At 43.2% G+C, this 27,237-nt stretch overlaps 1 protein-coding gene across 3 annotated transcripts in view; it reads left to right on the top strand.

Annotated features, from left to right (window-relative positions):
• The window catches only part of LOC147024758 (glutamate receptor 4-like), a 584,244-nt gene that overhangs the window by 426,722 nt on the left and 130,285 nt on the right, over window positions 1–27,237 (top strand). For 2 of the 3 annotated variants that reach the window (XR_015059188.1, XM_085885009.1), the window contains exon 13: window positions 599–849. Coding sequence is in view for 2 of the 3 variants with exons in the window: in XM_085885009.1 (XP_085741135.1) it covers window positions 599–849 (251 nt within the window). In the remaining variant the exon portion in view is untranslated. Of the gene's footprint in view, window positions 1–598; window positions 850–15,839; window positions 16,609–27,237 lie in introns of those variants that run through there. The other variant, XM_085885010.1, reaches the window with a different exon arrangement.

Raw genomic sequence — 27,237 nt, 5'->3', positions numbered from 1 at the left:
TTATTCTGCATTTTTGTTTTTGGTCGATGTAAGCTATAAAGACACTATATGTGATGTTTCTGTAAATCCATAATGCTATTTCAATGACTGCATTTGTGATAAATGACGAGTCATTGACAGCCAAAATGTTTGACATTTAGAAATAAACAGTAGGTTCGGTTTTTCCTTATTTTGCTTGTTAAAATGGAGACCTGCACAAACCCAACACACTTCCAGATAAAACAGTGCTGAGAGCAAGGATTTATATTTATAATGCAATCATTGGAAGGAAACAACAATAGGTTGTGATCTAATGTTTTTATTGATGTGTTCTTGTCGATCATAAATGTTGCTCTTGTGTAGCACATCAATGAAACTTTCCCATTCACAAAATATCTTATTTTGACATAGTTCTTTCCTGTGCTTGATAAACCATTTAAAGCAATTTGCCACCTCCCAGGGAACCCACAGTGCACATTAAGATTGTTTTTCACCATCTTTATTAATAAATGCCAAATATATTCATTCATAGCATATATTCATTGAAAAACAGCTCCCAATGCACTTTGAAAGTTTACATTACTCAAAAAGTGATTGCACATTTCTTTTTCACCTGCAGCGCTCCAAGCTTGCAGTTTTTGAGAAGATGTGGTCCTACATGAAGTCTGCCGAACCCTTAGCATTTGCGAAGACGAATAAAGAGGGGGTTGCAAGGGTCCGCAAGTCCAAGGGGAAGTACGCGTTCCTGATGGAGTCCACGATGAATGAGTATATTGAGCAGCGCAAACCTTGTGACACCATGAAGGTCGGAGGGAACTTGGATTCGAAAGGTTACGGCATCGCCACACGCAAGGGCGCACATGAGCTAGGGTAAGGCTATTCACCTGCTTTTATTACCACCCATACCTTTGGCGATATGGCCTTGTCTTTCTGTCAATGTGTCCCGTGTCAATGGCTGACATAGCCATTGATATGGTCTTTATGGTGTAAGCCTTTGGCCAGGACTTTGTCGAGTTTTTATGTCATTGCTGATTGCACATTTGTCCTGTTCAATTTTGTATTTAGGTTTCAGGAATCATGATCTCTTCTGCCTCTTCCTCTCCTTCTTCGTCTTCTTTTCAAAAAATGTTCTATATAAATTCACACGGTTGGTCCCGTGTATTTGTGCGGACCACAATGCCGACAAGTGAGAGAGACCATATTTTGCGGACCACGATGTGTCCCGTGTATTGTTTAACAGGTGAAATCAGCTTATGACACGAAACAGAAGGATATTTAATAAACAATTTGTTAATCCATACTGCCTACTTTTCAAACACGCATACCATTCTCATTTTATGTTCTTTTTTACTGCTTGCATTTTCACATTATATTTTATGGCATCAATAAGAATTAACTCAACATCACTCGTCTCATGCACATTAAAATATGTTTAGTTGGATGTTTCATTAAAAATTTAAAATAGTATATCTAATTGGGCAAAACTTTATACAGTATAATGCGCTTGGCATTCATTGGCTCGGTTTTGGGCAAAAAAGCCTGCCGTGTGTGTGTGTGTGTGTGTGTGTGTGTGTGTGTGTGTGTGTGTGTGTGTGTGTGTGTGTGTGTGTGTGTGTGTGTGTGTGTGTGTGTGTGTGTGTGGGGGGGGGGGTGTTGTCATCTCCATATGCAAGTTTCAGAAGGTGGAACGGAGCCCTCCCAGTTCTCAACGTATCCAACTGTGTGTGTGTGTGTGTGTGTGTGTGTGTGTGTGTGTGTGTGTGTGTGTGTGTGTGTGTGTGTGGGTGTGTGTGGGGGGGTGGGTGTGTGTGTGTGTGTGGGGGTGGGGGGGGAGGGTGTTGGGGGGGGTGTTGTCATCTCCATATGCAAGTTTCAGAAGGTGGAACGGAGCCCTCCCAGTTCTCAACGTATCCAACTGTGTGTGTGTGTGTGTGTGTGTGTGTGTGTGTGTGTGTGTGTGTGTGTGTGTGTGTGTGTGTGTGTGTGTGTGCATGTATGTATATGTGTGTATGCGTGAAAGTTGCTGTCGTTGGCCGCTATCTCCACATGTGGGTTTCACGAGATGGAGCGTAGACCTAACAGGTCTCAAAGTATCCACCTCGCACGTGTGCGTGTGTCTGTGTGTGTGTGTGCGTGTGTGTGTGTGCGTGTGTGTGTGTGTGAGTGTGTGTGTGTGTGTGTGTGTGTGTGTGTGTGTGTGTGTGTGTGTGAGTGTGTGTGTGTGTGTGTGTGTGTGTGTGTATATATGTGTGTATAATGTGTTATGTACTGCCTCCGTGCACCAAAGGGGTGCCCCAGTTACCCAGAGGGCTCGCATGACAGAAAATTTTTGCGGACCACAGTGTGTCCCGTGTATTGTTTAACAGGTGAATCAGCTTATGACACGAAACAATAGGATATTTAATAAACAATTTGTTAATCCATACTGCCTACCTTTCAAACACGAATACCATTTAATAAGATACCAGCACAATGATTTTAACAGATACACTCAATGATTTAAAAACTCCCCAAAGTTACACATGACCTGTTTCAATTCAGTTTTGATTTAACTCACGACCTTCAAGTTGGCAACTTATCTCATGTACCCAGTTCTTAATACGACCCCACCACGGCAGGAATGTATGTTGGAGTCAGTTGTGTTCAAGTTTGAAGCAGGCTCTGTTGCTCCAGGAAGTGCACGAGTGTGCATAAAGTGATGTCCGACTGACCAGTCACACTGTGAACCCTCAGAGGGAGATCTTCGAACCACTGAATCAAGCAGATGAACCCGAGTCCATTACTCGCCTTTTAGGACCATTCTGCACACTAGCACTGTCAAGGAATGAGGAAAGGAGAACTTGCCTTTTGCTTTTTCGATATGCCGAGATAGGATTTGTTGATATGCTGTATGACATTCCCAGGATTCAGTTGTTTGCTTGGATGTCGGCTCTGTGATATCAGCAGGATAGTCATCTGCTTGGCTGTCATCTCCGCAACACCAGCAAGATAGTTTGGGTTTGTTGAGAACCCGACCGGCCAGCAGATAAGATCAACCATCATCTGCGGAGATGCAGTTGGTTCGAAAGTTGGGACTGTGCTTAACATGCCTTGTGGTTAACATGTAACCCTCTCAACACCCTCAATGCTGTGTTGAGCCCAGTTTCTAAAATGTACTTCAGCTTGGACGTGCTGCACACCCAACTGGCTTCTCTCTGATTACATCGTGTTCCCTTCCTGCCTCGTATTGCTCAGTGTCGCCTTTATATTGTGCTGTAAAAGGTCACTCTGAAGCCTGATGTCGAGTTCCCTGCCTTGGCTTGGTTTTGATTATGCGTGTATGTGGCTTTGATCAGCATTTCATAACAATTTTTCCCCCCAGTTCATCATTCCTTTTAACTCAGCAACCCCCAAATTCCTTAAATTCAGCCCAGCCCCATTTGGCAAGCATGGGTGTCGAAGGCTGCCGGGACACTGCCCGAGTGCCTGATTTTTTTCCCACAGTACAAACTTATTTAATTTAAGTCGCCTTTTCCACAGAACATACTTTATCAACATTTTCAATTATGTGGTATGTATTACGTGGTTATGTGGTAATTATGTGGTAATCCATAACATATGTCAGGTAACTATATATATAATATGTGTAATATGTCACGTATAATATGTGTACGATCTCACATCGATATGTTTGTGTATATTATGTGTAATCAGAACCTGATTTAAATTTAACAGCCCACGAAACATTCGAGTAGTGGAGACCCCTTCTCCCCCCCTCCCCACCAGCACCGACCTTGAAATGTAGTGGGAAAATAAAAAAAATATATGAAAGTGTTCAATTTTAGATCAATCAGTTTAGATCTATAATCAGTTCACTACAGCCCTTTTTTAAACTGAAGATAAATTGGAAGTAGAAATATTTTAAACTTGAAAGAGCAATCAGAGATTGCAGACCCTTGCCAGAACCTGTTTTGTGTGGTTTTGTGTGTTATATTTTGTGTGGCATTTGTATACTGGTGTGTTACATAATTAAGAAGAGACATAATTAGAACTGCCACTTTGTAACTGCTGGCAGTGATGACCGGGTACCAAGACATCCAGTTTTGATGCAACTCCGCTTTAATCGGACACCTGACCCTGACCCATGACATTTTTGTAGTATTATTCAATTAAATTCAGAATGGGATTAAAATAAATTAAATTCAAATGAAATGGAAGACCAAATAGGTACAGTCCTGCATCGGACAAATCAGAAGGAACCCAATCAAGCGAAAAGAAAAGATGAAGTCATCAGGAGGAACCTGGATAGGATTCACATTTCAGCTGTTACTCCTCTACCCTCAAACCCATCCAGGCACAGCCAAGTGAACCTTTTTCAAAAAAAAATAAAAATAAAAAGAACCGAGATCAAGAAAAAATAATTCTGGCAGCCAGACAATGTGTCCGATCAACTTGAAATTTAGAACGTATTCCCTATCACTAATAGATCATAATTGTGAAGTTTCATGTCAATTGATTCAGCTGTTCCAGAGAAAACATTAATATTTTCTTCAATCCAATATGGTGGCCAAACCATGTGACCTATCAATTATTCCTGAACAAACTTGTACACCTAAGGCTTGGGGAACATTTCTGTGAAGGTTCCACTCGATCTGTCCAGCCGTTCTGGAGAAGATTTTTATATGCTCTCTGGTAAATCAATATGGCTGCCAAACCATGTGACTTATACCATCATATGTGTGAACCCTTTGTTCCTCCTGAATAGGCGGTTATACTTGTAAAGTTTTGCCTCGATCCATTCAGCCACTTCAGAGATGTTTGAAGGTTTAATATATATATATATATATATATATATATATATATATATATATATATATATATATATATATATATATATATATATATATATATATATATATATATATATATATATGGATATGGCTGCCGAATCACGTGACTGATGACATTATCAATTTTTTGTTCTGTTGACCATTTTATCCCGAGATGACCCTCAAAATTTTTCATACTGATCAGGTGTAGCATTTACATATGCAGTTATGACGTCATAACGAAGGCACATATGATATCATCAAAAAATCACTTATTCCCCATGAGGAGTACTTGCCATGTGCCAAGTTTCAATTTTTTCCTTGGTGCAGTTTCAGAGATAGAGGTACAATTTTTTTTCTTGGTTTTTCCAACATGGCTGCCATACCACTTGACCTATGACATCATAATTATTAAAACATTCAAAATGAGTAGTCACACCTTTGTTGAAAATTTCGTCTCAATCCGACAAGCGGTTGCGGAGAAAAACACAAAAGCTCTGTGCAGACAAACAAACAAACAAACTAACAAACAAGAAAACAACGTCGTGCAGAACATGATACTTGCAAAATTTGCACGATGGAGGATTCCCAGTCGGCGACTGGCTTTGGAGACCAGGTTGGAAATGTGGCTTTCCCAGGAAACATCATGGCAGATAGTGAGTCCCAAATGCTTGAATGAAAGGATTTCTTCAAAGGGATTGTTGAAAAAGTCGATGGGGGGATTTGCCAGATGGTCCTTTTGGTGAGACATAGTGAGAGTGTGAGATTTGTCTGGATTGAAAGACATGTTCCACGTGTTGGACCAGTTTGTGATTTTACCCAGATCTGCAGTGAGCGAAGAAGCTGCAGCTTGCTGCTCTGAGGGATGACCGATGGTACGACAGAGGGTGGAGTCATCAGCAAAGATATATGGAGGATTTTCCAAGGAGTCGGAGAGATCATTGATGAAAACCACAAAAAGAACAGGGTCCAGAACGCTACCTTGAAGAACTCCAGCCTGGACAGGAAGAGGGGATGAATGAACTCCATTTAGGGCCACACGTTGACTGCGCCAGGAGAGGAAGTCTGCAAGCCATGAGTGGAGATGGCCTTGGATACCATAGGAAGAGAGTTTGGTGAGCAGGGCAGGGTGCCAGACCATATCGAAAGCACGCGATATGTCTCCCCAACAATATGGCTCTGATCCATTGTTGGGAGAGCAGAAGCAGCATATCCAGGGTAGAATGACCTGGTCTAAAACCAAATTGATGATCAGAAATCAAGCCATTGGAGTGGAAGAAGGATTTAATGTCTGAAGCGATGATGGATTCCATAACGTTGCTGATCATTGGGAGAAGGCTGATTGGTCTGTCGTTGCAGGGATCTGTATTTGCACTTTTTTGTGCAGGGCAGTGATGTTTGCTGATTTCCAAGCAGATGGCAGATGACCGTCAGCAAATGAGAGGGTGAATTGAACAGAGAGAAGGTGAGGAAGAGCAGAGGAGCAGGTTTTTTAGGACACGTGGGCTCGTGCTGTCTGGACCGGTTGCAGAATCTGAGTCGATGTTTGACAGCAAGCTCTCCACTTTGTCAGAAGAAAAAGACACAGAGTCCAGGGACTGTTGAGTGCGACTGAATAAGGTGGGTACAGAAAGCCTTCCCCATTCCTGAAGCATCCATAATTCCACAGCAAATAACCATGAATCACTGGACCAAGTTGTCTCCTTATCCATGCTGCACCCAATGGGGCCTTCCCCAGTACTGAAGCATCGATCTTCCCCACAACTCGGAACTAGAGTGTACGAGGTTCACTTCGACTTCCACCGTCATCGGGCGCGCCGCCGCCAGGCCAATTGAAAACAGTTTCAACAACGGCTGCTGGTTCCGCCCCGAGTCGCCTCGCACATCGCCGTCCATGACCTTAACAGTGGCCGGCACCCCACGGCACACATGTGCCAAATGACCCACCTTGTGACAATTCAAACACACGTTGCCTTTACACGGGCACACACGGCGCAGGTGTCGACCTCCACATCCCAAGCACGTCCGTGGGGTCACCCCGCCGCACGCGCGGTCGCGCGGCGACGTCCGACCCGCATCGAAGGTCGAGCGTGCGTCCCGGGGTGCTCGCGACCCCGCGTGGCCGGTGATGGCTCGAACATCCCCACGAGTCTGCTCGACCGCTGTAGCCGTGCTGACTGCTGAGTCAAATGTAATGGCTTCACTCTTCAGCTGTAAAACCGCTGAAACCATCTTCGCATCTTGTAAACAAGCAATAAAACGATCTCTGAGGCGAGCTGGACGCTCCCCCGCCGTGAACTTGCAGGCCACGGAAGAACGCTTAATCCGCGCCACAAAATCAGCGACGTGTTCCTCTGCCCCTTTCGAGAGGCGATCGAACTGGTATCGAGCGAGCTGTAATGACTTCTCCGGCGCCATGTGTGCCTTCATCTTCTGCACAATGTCCTGAAACGACAGCCCGTCATCCCGGGGCCTGTTCGGTGCCACCAAATCACTCAGTAGTCGATAATGCTCCGCCGAAAGCGAAGCGAGCAAGATCGACTTCTGTTTGCTCTCGTCGACCACATCATTCGCGTGGAAATAGCATTCCAATTGTTCTGAAAACAATTCGAAGTCGTCTCCGACGAAAACGGGCACAAGTCCGTATTCAACCATCCTCGTCACCAACTAGGGTGTACGAGGTGCAGTGGGACACGAGAAGCAAGCGCGCCAGCATCAACTCCACTTTATTGCGCGACCAGAAGTACACTCCTGCCACCCCTAGCGGGCGAGGCATGATATACGAAAACCCAATCACGTGACACAGCACAGGAACCGCGATTCAGGGACCAAGCGGTCTCCTGATCCATGCTGTGCCAAATGGTGCCTTTCCCAGTTCTGAAGGATTGATCTTCCCAATAACGAAGAACATGCCTTATGGACCAAGCTGTCTCCTTGTCTGTGCTCCATTTTAATGGAGCCTTGTCCGATCCTGAAGCATCCATATTCACCACGACAAGGAACTGTTCATGGACCAAGTTGTCTCCTTATCCATGCTGTGCCAAACGGAGCCTTGCCCAGTTCCGAAGCATTGATCTTTCCAATAATGAGCAACCACGATTCATGAACCAAGCTGTCTTCTTATCCGTGCTGTGCCCAACAGAGCCTTCCCTGGCACTGAAGTATCAATCTTCCACACAACAAGGAACCACGACTCATGGACCAAGCAGTCCCCTTATCTGTGCTGCATTTTAGTGGAGCCTTATCTGATCCTTTAGCATCCATCTTCACCACGAAAAGGAACCACAACTCAAGATCACCCATCTCATTATCTGTGCTCCATTTAACAGAGCAGAACGTGTGTGTGTGTGTGTGTGTGTGTGTGTGTGTGTGTGTGTGTGTGTGTGTGTGTGTGTGTGTGTGTGTGTGTGTGTGTGTGTATTTCCTTAAAGCTCTTTGATCTAGAGATTAAAATGGAGATAAAAAGTAAATTCAGATAGAGAATTGTGCAGCATTATACTCGTATTGCAATAAAATCTCAAGTTACAATAATACTTATTTTATACTTTTAAGAAATAATTATTTTTGTTTCTGTCTGGTGTTGGCTTAATGGTTAGGGTGGTGGGCTTGGGATGCTTAATGTTTGGGGTGGTGGGCTTGGGATGCTTAATAGTTTGGGTGGTGGGCTTGGGATGCTTAATGGTTATGGTGGTGGGTTGGGATCCTTGTGGTATCCCAGGATCATGAGTTCAAATCCTGATTGGCTGTTGAATGAATACCAGGTGGGGTTGACTCTGCCTGTCATCCTTCTGAGGTTGGCAAAATGAGTACCAGCTTGCTGGTATCCTGTGTCAGAGTGGTGACCTGTCCAGCCAGGATTGTGCCCAATAGCCCAGGAGACTGCTTCGGTAGCACCAACGCTCTGCACATAGCATGGTCCCAATGGATGGATGGATTTTAGTTTGCAGTGATTGCTAGTAATTTTATTGTGATATATTAATTAACTGTCATGTCTGATAATTAAATATGTAATATGGATACAAACAAACACGACATAATCGTGACCAAAGCTTTTCGTGCTGCACTCTTCAGGGTAAAAATCGCAGCAAGTGAAGAAGGAAGTGAAGGCGCGTGCTTTATACACAGGTCTCAATAAGGTAGAGTTAATCTGATTGGTTCAACCGTAATGACGTCACGGTTAATCCGAATGCCCATTGGTCGCCTCATCATCTTCACCTCGAGCCCCCACTTGCTGGAGCAGAGTTTGTCGATGATTGACGTTTGCAACCACATCCTGGAGAGAGGGGGATGGTTTCCCCCTCCATTCCCCAAATCCCCAAAGGTCCATTCCCCAGTTGTTACTTCCCTTGATCCTTCCATGCTGAAAGAGACACAGAGATCGTACAAATTCCTTTTGGCGACATAGTATTGGATCGGTGGTAAGGATGAAGGTTGCTTCCAACATACGTAAATGAAACGAGCTCCGACCTCGGCTCAATATCCTGAACATATCCGCATTGTACTGGTCTGCACAGATAGGGTTGGCAACCAGGTGCTGTGCAATGGCAGATGAAGCAGCTACAGTGGCCGGTGGTTGCTTGATATTTCTACATGCCCGCACTGGTTGTGTTCTAACCCTCACAATCTTTCTTCGAATCGCCAAGGGGATGTGTTTGATCCGATCAGCCAATCTTAGTGTTGTGCGGCCCACGTACCGAGCTTCACATTGGCACTTAAACTCATAAATAACATTACTGGTTTGTGAGGTGGGTAGCACATCCTTGTTGACTGACGTCAGCAAACGGCAAGAGGTAAAGATTACTCGGGGTTGCACAGCCAGAAACGTGTTGGACACAATATGTTTGATTTGTACTTCAAACCTTCGTGATGATTGCCCTTTCCAGGGCATCCTGACATTGACTGGACATTTGTCCGGACCAATATTCTGATCTTTTGTCATGTTTAGAAACTTCTGCATGTATCTCTGAACTTGTGGATAAGCTCAGGATAACCATTCTCACCGAGTATATTCATGATTTTGTCAATTTCAGCAGGAAGATTACAAGGTGAACAAATCCTCTGTGCTCTGTTAACCAGGATATTGATCAAGACAATTTTGTATCTCGTGGAGCTGAAGGAGTCCCACCGAGTATACTGCCTTGTGATAGTCGGCTTCCGGTAGATGGATCTTGTGAAACCAAGGTTGGATCTATCAACTAACACGTCCAAAAACGGTAACGTGTTTGACGATTCCAGCTCCGTGGGAAACTTCAGCGCTGGATGGAGAGTGTTGAGCCATGCCTGGAAATTGTCACATGCCGTCCGAGACTCAAACAAAGCAAAAATGTCATCAACATACCGATGGTATACGATGGGGGAATCGACACCTTGCCGACCAGTCAGTTTCTGCATTTTGTGATGGCCTTTAAAGATATTTGCAAGAGCTGGGCCTAATGGAGAACCCATGTCCACACTGTCCGTTTGAACATACATCATGTTGTTAAAACTGAATTCCACCTCCCTTGTTGCTGTGTTCATTAAGGGGCTGTCACACCTTGACGTTTTAGCCAGCGTATGGCAACGTATCAAAATATATGTAAAACGCTGGCGTACGCTGAACTATTGATCTTTTAAAAAAAGTTTTTGGTGTATTTATAACGAGTTGGACGTATGCATAACGTATTAGTAACGTACACAGAACGTTTCGATAACTTATACCAACGAATGCTTTGCGTGTTGTTGGCATTTACAACGTATGCCCAACGATAGTCTAACGTATGCATAGCGCGCGGCAGTATATCGCCGACGATCACGTGGCGTAGCCTATTAAAAGGCTGCCACTCGACGATTCAAATCATGACCGCACTAGACATCGAAGTGTCACCATCACTGTCATGCCCTGTCACACCTTGACGTTTTAGCCAGCGTATGCCGACGTATGAAAAATTTGCCGAATACGCGAGCACACGTCAAATACATTATGCATAAGTTTTGTATACGTTAAGAGCACGCTGAAGCATGCTGGCATAATTCGTAGTACGCAGAGCATGTCGGCAAATTTTAAGCATGCTCCAAATTTTTCGAAGTATGCCAGCGTATGACTCACACGTTCCGCATATGCTGGCCATAAGTTGTAGGCACGTTATACAATCGTTGATACATGTGGACACACGTTACTTGTAAGTTACTCATAAGTCTAAACATGTCGAGGTAATGTTTAGCATACCCGAAACTTATTTCTAACCTATGAGTAACGTGCTTTGAACCTATGTGTAACGTATCCAACACACATTGACGCATGTAGACGTATTTGATTGACGTCTTCCGGACGACCACAGAACTTACTGAACGTGTTTCTAACTTACAGCTACCGTATAATGGCGTATTGGCAGCCACTACGGGAATTGGTATTTAAAAATTGGGCTTCACAGGAGGAACCCGTCAGTGTTTCAGACTTCATGGTGAGTACATGTCCATGTCAGTAGTATCAGTAGTAGTAGTAGTAGTAGTAGTAGTAGTAGTAGTAGTAGTAGTAGGTGAGCGTGTCATTAGTAGTAGTAGTCGTAGTGGTAGTAGTAGTAGGTCCATGCCAGTAGTAGTATGTGAGTGTGATGGGGAGGGTGTGGGTGATGATGGATCCTCCTTGCATCCGCGTCCATGGCCATGGCCAGGAGACTTCTTTGCAGCAATCTTCGAAGTTTTCTTCAGCTTTTTTTTTTTAATGTTTTTCTACGCTGAACTATTGATGTTTTTTTAAAGTTTTTGGCATATTCATAAGGAGTTGGACAAATGCATAACGTATTAGTAACGTACACAGAACGTTTCGATAACTTATAGATAACTTATACCAACGAATGCTTAGCGTGTTGTCGGCGTTCACAACGTATGCCCAACGATAGTCTAACGTATGCATAGCGTGCGGCACTGTATCGTCGACGATCACATGGCGTAGGCTATTCATAGGCTGCCGCTCAACGATTTAAATCATAATCGCACTAGAAATCAAGTGTCATCATCACCGTCATGCCGAAGAAAAAAAACTAAAACATTGAGTCTGGAACCAATTTTTATATACCAAGTCCCCTAAACGCTGCCAATATGCCATTATATGGTAGCTGTAAGTTAGAAACGTATTCAGTAAGTTCTGTGGTCGTCCGGAAGACGTCAAATACGTCTACATACATCAATGTGCGTTGGAGATACGTTACACAGAGGTTCAAAGCACGTTACTCATAGGTTAAGGCTAGGTCACACCTTGACGTTTTAGCCAGCGATGGCAACGTATTAAAATGTATGTAAAACGCTGGCTTACGTTGAACTTTTGATGTTTTTTTTTTTAAAGATTCGGACGTATTCATAGCGACTTGGTCTTATGTATAACGCATTGGTAACGGACACAGAACGTTTCGTTGTGTTATAGATAACTTATACCAACGAATGCTGAACCTATTGTCAGCCTACACAACCGATGCCCAACGATAGTCTAACTTAGGCATAGCGCATTGCACGCATCGCCGACGATGTCGTGACGTAGCCTATTAAAAGGCTGACGCACAACGATTCGAATCATAACTGCCGTAGAAATGGAAGTGACAACATCGCGATCACACCTTGGCGATCTTGCCAGCGTATGCCGACCTAAGAAAAATGTGTCTAAAACGTTGGGGCACGTCAAATACGGTATGAGTAAGTTTGGTATACGTGAGTAGAACGCTAAAGTACGCTATCATACGTCGTAGTAAGTAGAGTACGTCAAGAAATTTTAAACATGTTCAACATTTTATGACGTACTCGGCGTATGACACACGTTCCGCATGCGATGGGGATAAGTTTTACACACGATATGTGGACGCTTACACACGTCCACAAACGCTACTTATAAGCTACTCATAAGTCGAAACACGTCGCGGTAATGTCTTTTTTACGTGAAACTTATTTCTAACTTGTGTTTGACGTGCTTTGAACCAATTCTTTACATAGTCCCCACACACATCGACGTATGTAGACGTATTCCAATGACGTCTTCCGGTCGACAAAAAAAATAAATGAACGTGTTTCTAGCTTACAACTGCCATATAAAGACATGTTCCCAGCGGTTTTGGGAATTGGTATATAAAAATGCTGCTCATAAAAGGGGAACCCAACAGTGTTTTCGAGTCGATGTCCATGTCAGCAGTAACAGTAACAGTAACAGTATCAGTATCAGTATTAGTATTAGTAGTAGTTTGTTCATGTTGGCAGTAGTAGATGAGTGTGAGGGGGAGGGTGTGGGTTATGATGGATCCTCCTTGCGTCCGCGTGTCCACGGGTAGGAGACATCTTTTCACCATTGTTCGAAGTTCTTCGCGGCTAATTTTTTATGGGGCTTTTTCAACAATGAGCTATAGCCTGTTTTTACGATCTAGGTCTATTCATAACGGGTTGGACAAATGCACAATGAACTAATAATGTGCATAGAGCACTTTGATAACTTATAGATACGGTATACCAACGAATAATTATTGTGTAGCCGGCGTTTACAAACTATGCCCAACGATAGCCTAACTTATCCATATCGTGCGGCAGTTTATCTTTGCCGGTGACGTGGGGTTTGCTATTCATAGGCTGCCACTTAACGATTTAAATGGCTGCATCTCCACTATTGAAAGTCAACGCTTGCGCTCAACAATTGGATTTTTTTTACACTCAACGACTTTTAAACGGTACCACTCAGCTATTTTCATTGTTTACAATGAACGATTTAAATTGCTGTCACTCGCCTTTGTTTTTTGACGCTGGGGTTTTGAAATTTGAAGCGTTTCTTCTGAACGTGTTAAAACGCTCAAACTCGACTATTTTAAATAGACGCTGCCGATGGACAATTGGAATCATAGCCAAGCTAGACATCGAAGTGTGAACATCCTCGTCATGCCGAAGAAAAGTTTGAAGAATGCTGCAAATAAGTGTCCTGGCCGTGGCCGTGGACGCTGACGCAAGGACGATCCATTATACCGACGTCTTTCAGCCTGAGTAACTTAAAAGTAACGTCTGTCGATGTGTGGCAACGATCGCGTAACGTGCCAACAACACGTTAATCATAGGTTAGAAATAAGTTTCGGGTACGCTAAACATTACCTCGGCGTGTCTCAACTTATGATTAACTTACAAGTAGCATGTGTTGACGTCTGTCAACGATCGCAGACCGTGCATACAACTTGTGGCCAGCGTAGCGGAACGTGTGAGTCATACGCCGGCATACGTCGTGAAATTTCAAGCATGAAAAAAATTTGAGGACAGCCAAAAAGTACAACGTTTAAAGCCAGCGTACAACGACGTATGGCAGTGTTTTTCAGCGTGCTCTCAATGTTATCAAAACTTACCCATAACGTATTCAACGTGTGCCAGCGTTTTAGAAAAAAAATTCAAAAATCGGCATACGTTGGCTAAAATGTCAAGGTGTGACCGGGCCTTTAGAAATAAGTTTCGGGTACGCTAAACATTTACCTCGACGTGTTTTGACCTATGAGTAACTTACAAGTAACGTGTGTGAACGATTGCATAACGTGCCTACAACATGTTACTCATAGGTTAGAAATAACTTTCGGGTACGCTAAACATCACCTCGACGTGTTTCGACTTATGAGTAACTTACAAGTAACGTGTGTCGACGTGTGTCAACGATCGCGTAACGTGCCTACAACTAATGGCCAGCGTATGCGGAACGTGTGAGTGATACGCTGGCATACGTCAAAAAAATTTGAGCATGTTAAAATTTGTCGACGAGCTCGGCGTACTACGACGTATGCCAGCATGCTTCAGCGTGCTCTTCACGTACACAAAACTTACCCATAACGTATTCGACGTGTGCCAGCGTTTTGTACAAATTTTTCATACGTCGGCATACACTGGCTAAATCATCAAGGTGTCACAGTCCCTTTAATTCCACGAAGACGTGTTCCGAGATCATTGGTTGTTCCAGATCGGTGTGATACAGCAAACGTGCGCATATCTCAATAGTTTCCGTCAATTGGACATTCGTGAACAAGCTTTTAATATCAAAGGATGCCATGATGTTGTGCTCACTTGTCGGTGTTTTAGCTCCAATTGATTCTGCAAAAGTGAAGGAATCCTTAACCACAAAATGAGAAAGTGAATCCAATTCTGGTTGTAGTACCTCTCCCAACCACTTGGCAAGTTCATGTTGTGCTGATCGCACCATGGACAGTATGGGTCTTAGAGGGATCTTCCCCTTGTGAACCTTCGGCAGGCCATACATTCTTGGACGTTGGGCTCCAACAGGTTTGATTCTGTCGTACACCTCCTTTGATAGTTCTCCACGTTTGAGAACCTGTAAACAGTCGTTTGACGATCTGACCTTCCACCTGAGGCGTGCGATCATGTTCTGTGACACCGCCCAGACATATAAATTTGGTTTCGTCTTTCAGGATGTCCATCATCTTGTCGATGTAATCAATCTTATTCATGATTACCACTCCGGTGCCTTTATCCAGTTTACAGATGTGAATGGCAGCATTCCTCCTCAATCCTTGTATTGCCAAGAGAACATCCCGTTGCATGTGAAAATCCGCGACGTCATTTGGGATTCCACAGTACGCATGCGCGAGGTCCGATAGTCCAGCAATCAGCGTCTGGTCTGCTTCCTTTGACACAGCCTGATGTGTTGATAGTTGAGCATACAGGAGTTAAAACTCAGAAAAATGTTTTCCCTCTTGATATTCTGGTTGGGAATGCCGAAGTTAAAACCGTGCGCCAACGCGAACCTTTCCGTGTTAGACGCTGTCAGCGCTGAAGTTTATGTAGCGCTGAATTATGTAGCGACCACCTATGTCGCCTACCGGCTTGTCTTAATGTCTGTGTCTTTGTCTCTCGCTGTTACTCGACATCAATGTACATACTTCATACATTAATTAAATGGACAAACACATTTGCTTTATGGGATTTCTACCCTATTCCTCTTTCATTCTATATTAAATACCTTCGCCGAAGGAGTTGGTATTGCCTTTAGGTCCGTTTGTTTGTTTGTTTTTCTCCGCAACTGCTTGTCAGATTGAGACAAAAAATTTTTTACCATAGGTGCACCTACTCCTGGAGAATGTTGTAATCATAATTATGACGTCAAACATCACGTGGTGTGGCAGCCATGCTGGAAAAACGGAAAAACCTTGGACCTCTGTTTTCCGAACCCACACCAAGGAAGCAAATTGAAACTTGGCAAATGGCACGTACTCCTCATGTGAAATTTTTTTTTGATGTGTGATATTTTGATGATGCCATAGGTGCCTTCGTTATGATGTCATAATTGCATACGTGGAACACTACTATTGATCAGTTTGAAAAATTGTCATGAAAAAAGGTGATGTCATCGGTCAAATGATTCGGCAGCCATATTGTTTTTTTTTTTTTTTAACCTTCAAAAATCTTCTTCTCTGAAATGGCTGAACAGATTGAGGTGAAACTTTACATGTATGACTACCTGTCCATGAAAAACAAAAGGTTCACACAAATGATGTCATAGGTCACATGGTTTGGCACCTGTATTGGATTTACCCAAAAACCTATTTTTAAAATCTTCTTCAGAACGGTTGGACAGATCGAGGGGAAACTGCACAAAAATGTTCCTCAAGCCATGAGTGTACATGTTTGTTAAGCAATCATTGATTGGTCACATGGTTTGGCAGCCATATTGGATTGAAGAAAAATATTAAATAATGGTTTCTCTTGAACCGCTTCATCAATCAGCATGCAATCACATTTATGATCTAGTCATGATGTGGAATACATGTTTTAAATTTCAACTTGATCGGACTCATGTTCTGGCAGGCAGAATTATTTAATTTTTTGACATGGGTTCTTTTTGTTTTTTTTGATATATATATATATATATATATATATATATATATATATATATATATATATATATATATATATATATATCTTCTTCTTCTTCTTTCGGCTGCTCCCGTTAGGGGTCGCCACAGCGGATCATCTGTATGATCCGCATAGTGATTTGGCACATGTTTTACGCCGGATGCCCTTCCTGACGCAACCCTGGTCGCCTCTTACGACACAGGGATATATATATATATATATATATATATATATATATATATATATATATATATATATATATTTTTTTTTTTCTTTCAATAAGGCTCATTTGGCTGTGCCTGGATGAGTTTGAGGGTAGAGGAGTAACAGCTAAAATGCGAATCCTATCCAGGTCCCTCCTGATGACTACATCATTTCTTTTTTTCTTGTCCTTCTGATTACTCCAATGCACGACTGTGCCTATTTGGTCTTCCATTTGATTTGAATTGAATTAGATTTAATCCCATTCTGAATTCAATTGAATAATAACGAAAAACATCATGGGTCAGGGTCAGGTGTCCCATCAAAGCGGGGTTGCATCATTATGGGACACCTTGGTACCCGGTCATCACTGCCAGCAGTTATAAAGTGGCAGTTCGAATTAAATCTCTTATTAATTCCGTAACACACCAGTACACAAACACCACACAAAATACACCACACAAAAGAAGTCCTGGCAAGGGTCTGCATTCTATGATTGCTCTTTTTCTTGTTCTATGTTTAACTTGTTTTAATTTACGCTATCTTTTCTGCCACCTCTGTCCAACTGTTTTGCTTCCTCACATGGCATGTCCTTTTCTACATTGCCATTCCTCTGCCCTTAATTTCTTTCACACTTTTGTCAGTGTTGTTTTCCCCTTGATGATTGAATGATGCTTTTAAGAAAATTGCTTATGAAATGGATTGGTGTTTACTCTTTGTAATAGCATGACAGTTTTGCATGATTTATTCTTCTTTTCAAAAAATTTCAAAATTTCATTCAGCCTGTTTGATGTGGTCGCTTTTTTGCCAAAAATATGACCATATAAATCAAGTCATATTGGTGGAGGTTGAGAGGCAAGAGGGTGTTTGTGTACAAAGTCGAGACTCATGAAAGAGCTATAACGCCGAACAAAGGAGAATCACAAAACAGTTAGAACACAATGGAAAGATAGGAAATAAACCAACAACAAGGTAGAGGGAAACAACAGAGGGTCACTTGGAGGAATAATGGATGAGAGGAGAAATTATAGAATCAGAGGAGGATACAGGGAGTGAATGAGCAGGGTGCAAACTCGAACACAGAAATAATTGAGCTGAAATAATAGGAAGATAAAACTAGGGATGACACAGCAATGGAACAAAAAGTGGAAAGGGTTAGGGAGAGGGGAGGAATAACATGGAAAGGAAGTGGTGGGCAAGGGGAGAATTCTTTATTGGAAAAGGATTAAAAAGTGTGGATGGAGGATGACCGAAAGAGGTGAAAAGTCATTTTTTGAAGGTCTGGAAGGAAAAATGAGATTGAACAGACTGAGCATGTTGCTTCAATAAGCAATATGACAGAGGAACAAATCAGGGCCGGTGCAAGGGTATAAGGTGCCCTCGGAAAAGCTTCAGCCTTGCCCCTCCCCCCCCCTTCTCCTCCACCCCCCTCACAATTAACTTTCAAAAATGGATATTACAATGCATTAATATAAATAAAAGTCCAGCATTTATCATTACAGATTTATTTTTACATGGGAAAGGCGAATCCAATACTGATTGTACATTCTCATTGTTCTACACTTTTACAGAATATGTACAAAAAGAAATGCGCTTTATAACGTGTAATATGGATCACATGATGTCATATTATGTGTTGCTGCAACAATGTTGATCATTAGGATTTAGAATTTTACTTTCTGTGCTTTGAGTTTACCAAATGTATAAACAAGTCCCTCAGGTCAATGTTTTGTGCAATCTCATGTTCTGTTGATGAGGTGGATAGCCCAACAAGTGTTTGTTACATCATTGAAGAGCTCATGTATGTTTTTATCAACTTTAGCTTTAAAAAGCTTTGCTTGCAACTGGCCACAGAAACAGGGAGGGTCGAGAGGATGCGGAGAGCAATAAATGTGTTGGGGACATTATCGGTGAGCTTATTTTTACAAACAAGGATCAATACGTCTTGTGGTCATGTGCAATTGCTCGCAATTCACCGCACAAATCAGAAGTATCAACATCTTTGGAGTCCCCATGTTGTAAAGCTTGCTTGAGCTTCAAGCAATGTTCCATAATTTGCTTTGATGTTCTATTCTACAAGCTGTGAACATCACAGAGGAAGCCAAACACAGAACTAATTTGAGGCATTTCTTCAACTGATTGTATTGCTGTGTCAAGGATTGGCAAAAAAAACAAACGTTCACTTTCAATTTTTTCCTTGGGGTTCTGAATCGGCTCATCGTCCGTTTCATTTGTGAACTGCTTCCTCTTTCTCCTAATATGGACCGGATCTGGTTCAAAGTATGCCGGCACCTGCAACTCCTCAGCAAGTTCAGTAATTCACTTATTATAGTCATTCAACAATACAATTATACCACCCCGTCACCAACACGATATCTTGATCGGTTTGACGCGGTGACCACAGATTGTAAAGAACAGAGGGAAAACGATGAGACAAAGCAGAGAAAGAACCACTTACCTGATCCCCCCCCCCCCTCCATTATGCCTGTGTGAGATTGGTGCTGGGTTCATTTTGAGAAGCTAAAGATGGCGTAGCTCAGGCAGTGTTCGCAGTTCTTACTTCAATGCATGATCGTGGGTCATACTTGTGGAGCTGGCCATAAACAGTTTGTGTTGATGGAAAAACCTTTCGACAGTCTGCTTGTTTACTTATTTAATTTCATGAAATTTAATTAATTTCATGAAATTTCATTAAGTTTTTCATGCGTTTTTTGCCGTCCCAAAATGTTGCTGCTCTAAGCGACTGCCTAGTTTGCCGAGTGGTTGCACGGGTCCTGGAACAAATGAGTGGAGCTGAATAGTGAGCCTGAAATTTGGGAGTTTCACGAGACACAGGATACTGGCATAATGTGTGTGTCCTGCAGAAACTTGGGGGGACAGAGAGGGGAAATACCAGAAAGGAGGTGGTAGAAAACTGAGAGCCCACCAAGCTGTTTGTGATATGGGAGTGACAGGCAAAGAGATTCCGCTTTGTCATGGGAAATTCCAACGACTTTAGAGCCTTGGTCTCGATTGCATCAATATGTGAAAGGTGTGAGGCTGGGGAACCGTCAATGTGTACTGCTCTACCATCGGGAGAGCAGTACTCCATGCTGCAAATGAAGGCCTTGTAGGTTTTTAGAAGTTTGGCTTTGCCAAGGAAAGACTCAGCAGAGGATACCTCGTTAGTGGCTGGCTTCAGGCATCAACTCCGAAATGTGGTTTGACCAAGATGCCCAAAATTTGAGGGAGTCAACTTCTTCAAGCAGTTGGTTAAGGAAGTAGATGGGAGTGTTTGTAAGATAGCCTTTCAGAGAGCAACATGAGAGTGTAAGATTTGCCAGGGTTGATAGACATATACAGGCCTGGTGTTGGTTTAATGGCTGGAGTTGTGGGCTGGGGATCCTCAGTCCTGAGCTCAAATACTGCTTGGCTGTTGAATTAATACCAGGTGTGGTTTACTCAGCCTGTCATCTTTCCGAGGTCGGCAAAATGAGCACCAGCTTGCTGGTATCCTGCATCGGAGTAGCGATCTGTCCAGGATTGTGCCCAATAGCTCAGGAGACTGCTTAGGCAGCACCAACGCTCTGCACAGAGTACGGTCCCAGTGGATGGATGGATAGGCCTAGTGTTGGCTTAATGGTTAGGGTAGTGAGCTTGGGATCCTAGGATCCTGAGTTCAAATCTCCCTCGGCTGTTGAATTAATACCAGGTGGGGTTGACTCTGCCTGTCATCCTTCTGAGGTCAACATAATAAGTGCCAGCTTGCTGGTGTGGTATCCTGTGTCAGCGTGGCAACCTGTCCAAGATTCTGCCCAATAGGCTTGCTGGTATTCTGTATCAGAGGGGTGACCTGTCCAGGATTGTGCCCAAAAGCCAAGGAGACTGCTTAGGCAGCACCAATGATCTGCACAGAGAATGGTCCCAATGGATGGATGGATGGATGGAGAGACATATTCCAAATGTTGGACCAGATCCTAATTATATCAAGATCTGTAGAGAGGGAAGAAGCTGCTGCTGCCTACCTGAAGGAGGAGGGATGCTATAGCGGAGGGTGGAGTTGTCAGCAAAATGATAAGGGGTTTTTTTCTCCAGAGAATCAGAAAGATCATTGTTGAGTATGAGGAACTAGACTGGGACCAATACACTATCTTGCGGCACTCCAGCCTCGATAGGGAAAGTTGATGAGAGTATCCCATTGAGAGCTGCTCACTTAATATGAGAGTGGAATAAGTCAGTAAGCTATGAGAGGAGTTGGTCTTGGATGCCATAGACAGCGAGTTTTGACAGAAAGATGAGATGCCAAACCATGTCAAATCCTTGAGATATGTCATGAGAGACAGCCATGATCTCTTGTCGAAGATTTATTGCCTCCACCTATTTTGGGAGAGCAGTGGCAGTTTGTCCAAGGTAGAGTGACCTGTCTAAATCCAAACTGATGGTCTCAGATCAAGCCGTTGGAGAAAAGGAAACAACTCATATCAATTGCGATGATGGATTCCATGACCTCGCTGATTGGAAGGAAGCTCATAGGCCTGTAGTTATGAGGATGTCTTTTTATGCCATTTTTGTATGATGCAGTGATGTGGGCTGACCCACATCAGTAGATATAAGGTGACTTAAAGCAAATGGTTGAATAGATTAGAAAGAGGATACCCAAGAGTGTAACCCTAACCATTTAAAAAGGTTGGACCATTAGTATCTTGAAATCAAACATATTTATTCTTCGTTTTTTATTAAATACTGCCGACAATTGGAAGCTTAAAAAAATCATGTGAGCCTTTAAAGGTACCTGTTGATGCATTTCTTGCTACCTCATCTTACTATAGTTCACCGTCTGTTCGTCTGTCTGTTCCCAGGTACCGCAAAAACGGTTGAACCGATCGCAATCATTTTTTGGGTGTGTAATCCTGGGACCCCTTGGAGTAAAATAGGCATAAATATAATAACATGACCCCCTTAACGGCTCCCATAGGGAGCGGGTGCTTCTAGTTTTGTTTTGTTTTTTTACTATAATTCACCGTCTGTCTGCTGTCTGTTCCCAGGTACCGCAAAAACAGCTGAACCGATTGCAACCATTTTTTGGGTGTATAATCCTGGGACCCCTTGGAGTAAACTAGGCATAAATATAACAACATGACCCCCTTAACGGCTCCCGTAGGGAGCGGGTGTTTCTAGTCTTATAATAATTCACCGTTTGTCTGTTCCCAGGTACCGCAAAAACACCTGAACCGATCGCATCAATTTTTGGGGTGTGTAATCCTGGGACCCCTTGGCGTAAAGTAGGCATAAATATAATAACATGACCCCCTTAACAGCTCCCGTAGGGAGCGGGTGCTTCTAGTTTGTTTTTTTTTCGACTCGAATTCACCGTCTATCTGTCCGTCTGTTCCCAGGTACCGCAAAAACAGCTGAACCGATTGCAACCATTTTTTGAGTGTAATCCTAGGACCCCTTGGAGTAAACTAGGCATAAATATAATAACATGACCCCCTAAACGGCTCCCGTAGGTAGCGGGTGCTTCTAGTCTTACTATAATTCACCGTCTGTCTGTTCCCAGGTACCGCAAAAACACCTTAACCAGTCGCAACCATTTTTGGGGTGTGTAATCCTGGGACCCCTTGGAGTAAAGTAGGCATAAATATAATAACATGACCCCCTTAACAGCTCCTGTAGGGAGCGGGTGCTTCTAGTTTGTTTGTTTTTTTTACTAGAATTCACTGTCTCTCTGTCTGTCTGTCTGTTCCCAGGTACCGCAAAAACAGCCAAACCGATCGCAACCATTTTTTGGGGTGTGTAATCCTGGGACCCCTTGGAGTAAAGAAGGCATAAATATAATAACATGACCCCTTGACGGCTCCCGTCGGGAGGGGGTGCTTCTTATCTTGTTTTTTTTTTAACAATAATTCACCGTCTCTCTGTCTGTCTGTTCCCAGGTACCGCAAAAACAGCCGAACCGATTGCAACCATTTTTTGGGTGTGTAATCCTGGGACCCCTTGGCGTAAAATAGGCATAAATATAATAACATGGGCCCCTTGACGGCTCCTGTAGGGAGCGGATGCTTCTAGTTTATTTAAGGCAACTTTCATCATGTCCTAAGTGTGTATAATGTAATTACTCCATGAGCACGTGAAGCTCAAAGCGGGCTTAAGCAATTGGTTCACTTTATCTGTCTGTTTATCGTTACAGACGTCAGTTTATGCTAGATGAATGACTTAATTTCAATTTCTGAATGTTATACTTTGAATACTGTACAACACAAATTGGACCATGAATCAGAACACAAACCTGCAGTTTAGCAGTACTTTGGCTCTGAAAAATTGGATGGAATCTCATCCCGATGGAGAATGGACACAGAGGAGTAACGTACTTTTTTTGTTTTACTCTGTCTACCATTTAGCCGTACTTGGACGAAAATATTATGCCATTTTATGCCATCTTGACCATTCAAATTTCCCGCTCACTCTCTCAGCGTTGGCTCTATTCCCACAAAGTGTCCTTTTTTCACAAGACCGCATGGGGTTTGGTGTTCCATGTGTAAGAGAGGGCCACATCATGGTTACCTCTTCCAGATTCCACATTCCCGGGCTGTGAAGGGTGGAATGTTATCGTCCGTTGGGACAAAGTTATGATCAATAACACCAACACAGTGTCTAATCACCAAATATACCAAAAGGAATTCAGACAAAATTACTTGGCATTTTCCTGATTGCATCAGTTTTGAAAATACCCTTTTAAATCACATGATTGAATTAAAAGCCAGTTGCCAATTGGGCATCCTCCGTCATGCAAAGTCTTTCCTTGGCAAACCTGAGCTCCTGACCACATGCAAAGCTTTCATCCACAGCCTGATGGAGTACTGCTCTCCCCTCTCGGCTGGTGCTCCCGCCTTTCACCTTTCTTGACTTCATGCTGTGGAAAGCAAGGCATTTATGATGATTGGTATCTCCCACGATGAGGCTGAGTCTTTGAGTCTCTCACTATCTCACCACAGGCTGGTCAGTGGTCTTTCTGTCTTCTACCATCTCCTCTCTGGCCTCGCCCCACCCCTGCTCTGTCTGCTATCTGTCCCGCCCGTATTCTCAAAGCTCAGCATCCACCAGCAACCCCCTTCCGATTGAACTACCAAAATCAAGAATCACTGCTCACCTTCATTCTTTAATTTCTCTTTTTTCCTGCCTTTGGAACAAACTCCCACACTCTCTTCATTCTCACTCTTCCCTCCAGGTCTTCAAAATAGCTGTTCACCACCATCTCTTATCTTCCCCCATCCAACACCATGATCTTTTCTACCCCTATTAATCCACCCAAAACCCACCTCCTTTAAATTCCCTGGTTTCCTACCTGAAAGTCTCTTGAATGTCCATCTTGTTTACCCCATGTACCCCACCCCATCCCTTTCCCTTCCACAGATCTCCTGATGTCTCGATCCCCCACTGTTCTGTGCTTCCCTCTCCCATCCCTCTTGTCTCCTGCTCCCTTTGTTATATGTTGTGTGTGTTACCTCTTATACGAGCCTTGACATTGTATATTTAAAAAAAACCAACACCTGCCTTAATGGTAACCACATGATGTTTATATAATAACCACAAATTTACCAAGCTGCATCAAGGAACACAAGTACACTTGCATGCGTTAACTACATCAGAACTGTGCAACAAACACAGTGTTTCATAAACTTTTAAGTTATGTTGAACTCCAAGATTAACTTTTTTTAAACTTGTCTCCCTCCTCAAAAACCGGGTGGTGCCTTGTTAAGTCTGTCTCTGGAGTATACCCCCCCCACCCCTCCATCCCTTCTCTCACCTCAAATGTCACAACAGCCAACTCCGGTCGTGGGAAGGCTGAATGCCTCAATTCCCTGTTTGCTTCCTAATTTTCTCACCACTTCTCATTCTCTGTACCCACTCTACTCAGTTGCACCTAACTGTTCCTGGACTTTTTGACTTTTGCACCTGAGAAGGTGGGAAAATTTCTGGCAAGACTCAACTCTGATTCTGCACCTGGACCGAATGGCATCAGCTCAATTGTCCTAAAAACCTGCTGTGCTGCTCTTGTACTGCGCATCCTCTTTCTGCTCTGTTCACCATTATTATTTGCCCAAGGTCATCTTTCATCTACTTCAAGTCAGCCAACATCATTGCATTACATAAACAAAGTGCAAAAACCAATCTGAGTTAAGGGGTCACTGAAGTCAACCACTTCAGACCTATCAACTTACTTTCAATCATCAGCAAGTTGATGGAATCCATCATCACAGTTGACATCAAATCCTTCCTTTTCTCGAATGACATCATCTTAGATCATCTATTTGAATTTAGTCCAAGTCACTTTACCTTTGACATGCTGCTTCTACTATCCCAACAATGGATGGAGGTCTTCAATATTAGACTTGATATCAGGGCCATCTCTCTTTACACATCTCGAGCATTTGATGCAGTCTGGCATCCTGCCTTACTCTCCAAACCCTCTGCTTATTGCATCCAAGGCCACCTCCTCTCATGGATCACTGACCTATTCCACTCCCACATTCATTTTGTGGCTCTTAATCGGATCCTTTCATCTCCTCTCCCTGTCAAGGTTAGAGTGCCCCAACACAGTTTTCTGGGTCCCATCCTATTCCTGATCTTCCTCGACGATCTCTCAGACTCTGAAAAATCCTCTTTATCTATTTGCTGATGACTCCATCCTCTGCCATGACATCCCTCATCCTTCAGAGACAGGCAGCAGCCTCTTCCCTCTCTTCAGACTGTGACAAAACCACAAACTGGTCAAACATTTGGAATATGTCTTTCAATCCTGACAAATCTTACACTCTTACTCTTTCACTTTGAAAGGACCATGTGCCAAACCCTTTAGGTCCTCACTATCAGCTATGATCCACTTTGGGCAAACCACATTTCTTCGTTGAACTTCAAAGGCAGTTGCCAACTGGGCATCCTCCATCATGCAGAGGTCTTCCTTGACACACGTGAACTCTTATCCAGCTACAAGGTCTTCATCCATAGTTTGATGGAGTACTGCTCTCCCCTCTGTGCTGGCACCCTTGTGTCACACCTTGCTTAATTTCATGTCATGAAAACCAAGGTCTTCAAGATCATTGTAATCTCCCCTGATGAAAATGAGTTGATGGGCCATTCACTTTCACATTGCAAATGGGTCAGTGGTATATGTCTTCTGCTATCTCCTTTCTGGTCTTGCACTCTCAACTCATTCTGTGCTGTATCCCCCCCCACGCCAAGTTTCTGCAGGTCACACATGATCCATCATCAACCCCCCTCCAAAATCAAGAATCACTGGTCACCTCCACTCATTTGTTCTCCTTTATTCCTGCCTTTGAAACCAACTTCCACATTCTCTTCAATCTCATTCTTCCCTCCAGGTTTTCAAGACAGCTGTTCAGCACCTTTTCAGATCATTCCCTATCGAAAATCATGATCCTGTCTACCCCTTTAACTCTCCCTTCGCCCGCCTATCCAGTTATTCCTTCCTGAGAGTTTGTTCCTGTATCCATAAGTCCACCCCGTACGTTCCTCCCCTGTCCCTCATTCTTCCCCACATCCTTTATTTGCCCTAGTCTCCCTCTATTTTGGCCCTCATTCCTGCTGTTGGTGTGTTTCCCCCTCTTTCTATGGTTTATTACCTCTGCCACCAAAGGTGAAGCAGGTTATGTTTTCAACCCTGTCTGTCTGTCTTTGTTTGTTACTTACGAAATCTTTACTTCCGTCCTCTGTCTGTTTGTGTGTTTGTTTGTTTGTGTGTGTGTTTGTTTGTTTGTAGGCACGATAACTCGAGAACGGAAGAAGCTACCAATGTCAAATTACGCCACGTGATTCAGGAAGGCGATGGCTAGCGCTGATTAGATTTTGGTCAAAATCGGTAAAAGGTCAAGGTCACAGTGAGGTCAAACATAATTCCGTAAATTCATGTGGAGAAATGGAGTATTTTTGCTTCGGTCGACGTTACGAGTTCGTTTTAACTTCGATTTTAATTTTGTCTTCGGTTTTTGCGATCGCTTAGGACGCTTAACACTCAGTTGTTGAAATTCTGGTAAAAATGGGATGTTTTCGAGACGTTTTTAGATTGTATAAAAATATTTCACTCCCCGCATCACGGCTCGTCACGTGGTGCAGCGTGCTCGAGCAGACGCGTCGTTGATCACATAAAGGTTTTGCGTGTGCGCGCTGACGGTGTTTTTGATAAAGATGGTGTTTAAAAGTCATTTTTTTATCCCAATAAAGGTTATCGTCGCATGCCTGGCTCGCTAAGCCGTCGGATTATGTAAAGATTGTTGGTGGATGGCCGGATATTATGGTTTTGTGACTTTGATAAAATAATGTTAAATAATTGCGTGGAGAAATGGAGATTTTTGCTTCGGTCGACGTTACGAGTTCGTTTTAACTCGGATCGCAATTCCGTTTT

This window comes from Eptatretus burgeri, chromosome 6 (genome assembly GCF_056783735.1).
Source record: "Eptatretus burgeri isolate ZD-2024b chromosome 6, Ebu_testis_v1, whole genome shotgun sequence".
In the NCBI taxonomy this organism is placed as follows: domain Eukaryota; kingdom Metazoa; phylum Chordata; class Myxini; order Myxiniformes; family Myxinidae; genus Eptatretus; species Eptatretus burgeri.
The sequence above is the reverse complement of the archived record's forward strand: the minus strand, read 5'-3'. Positions and strand labels throughout refer to the sequence as shown.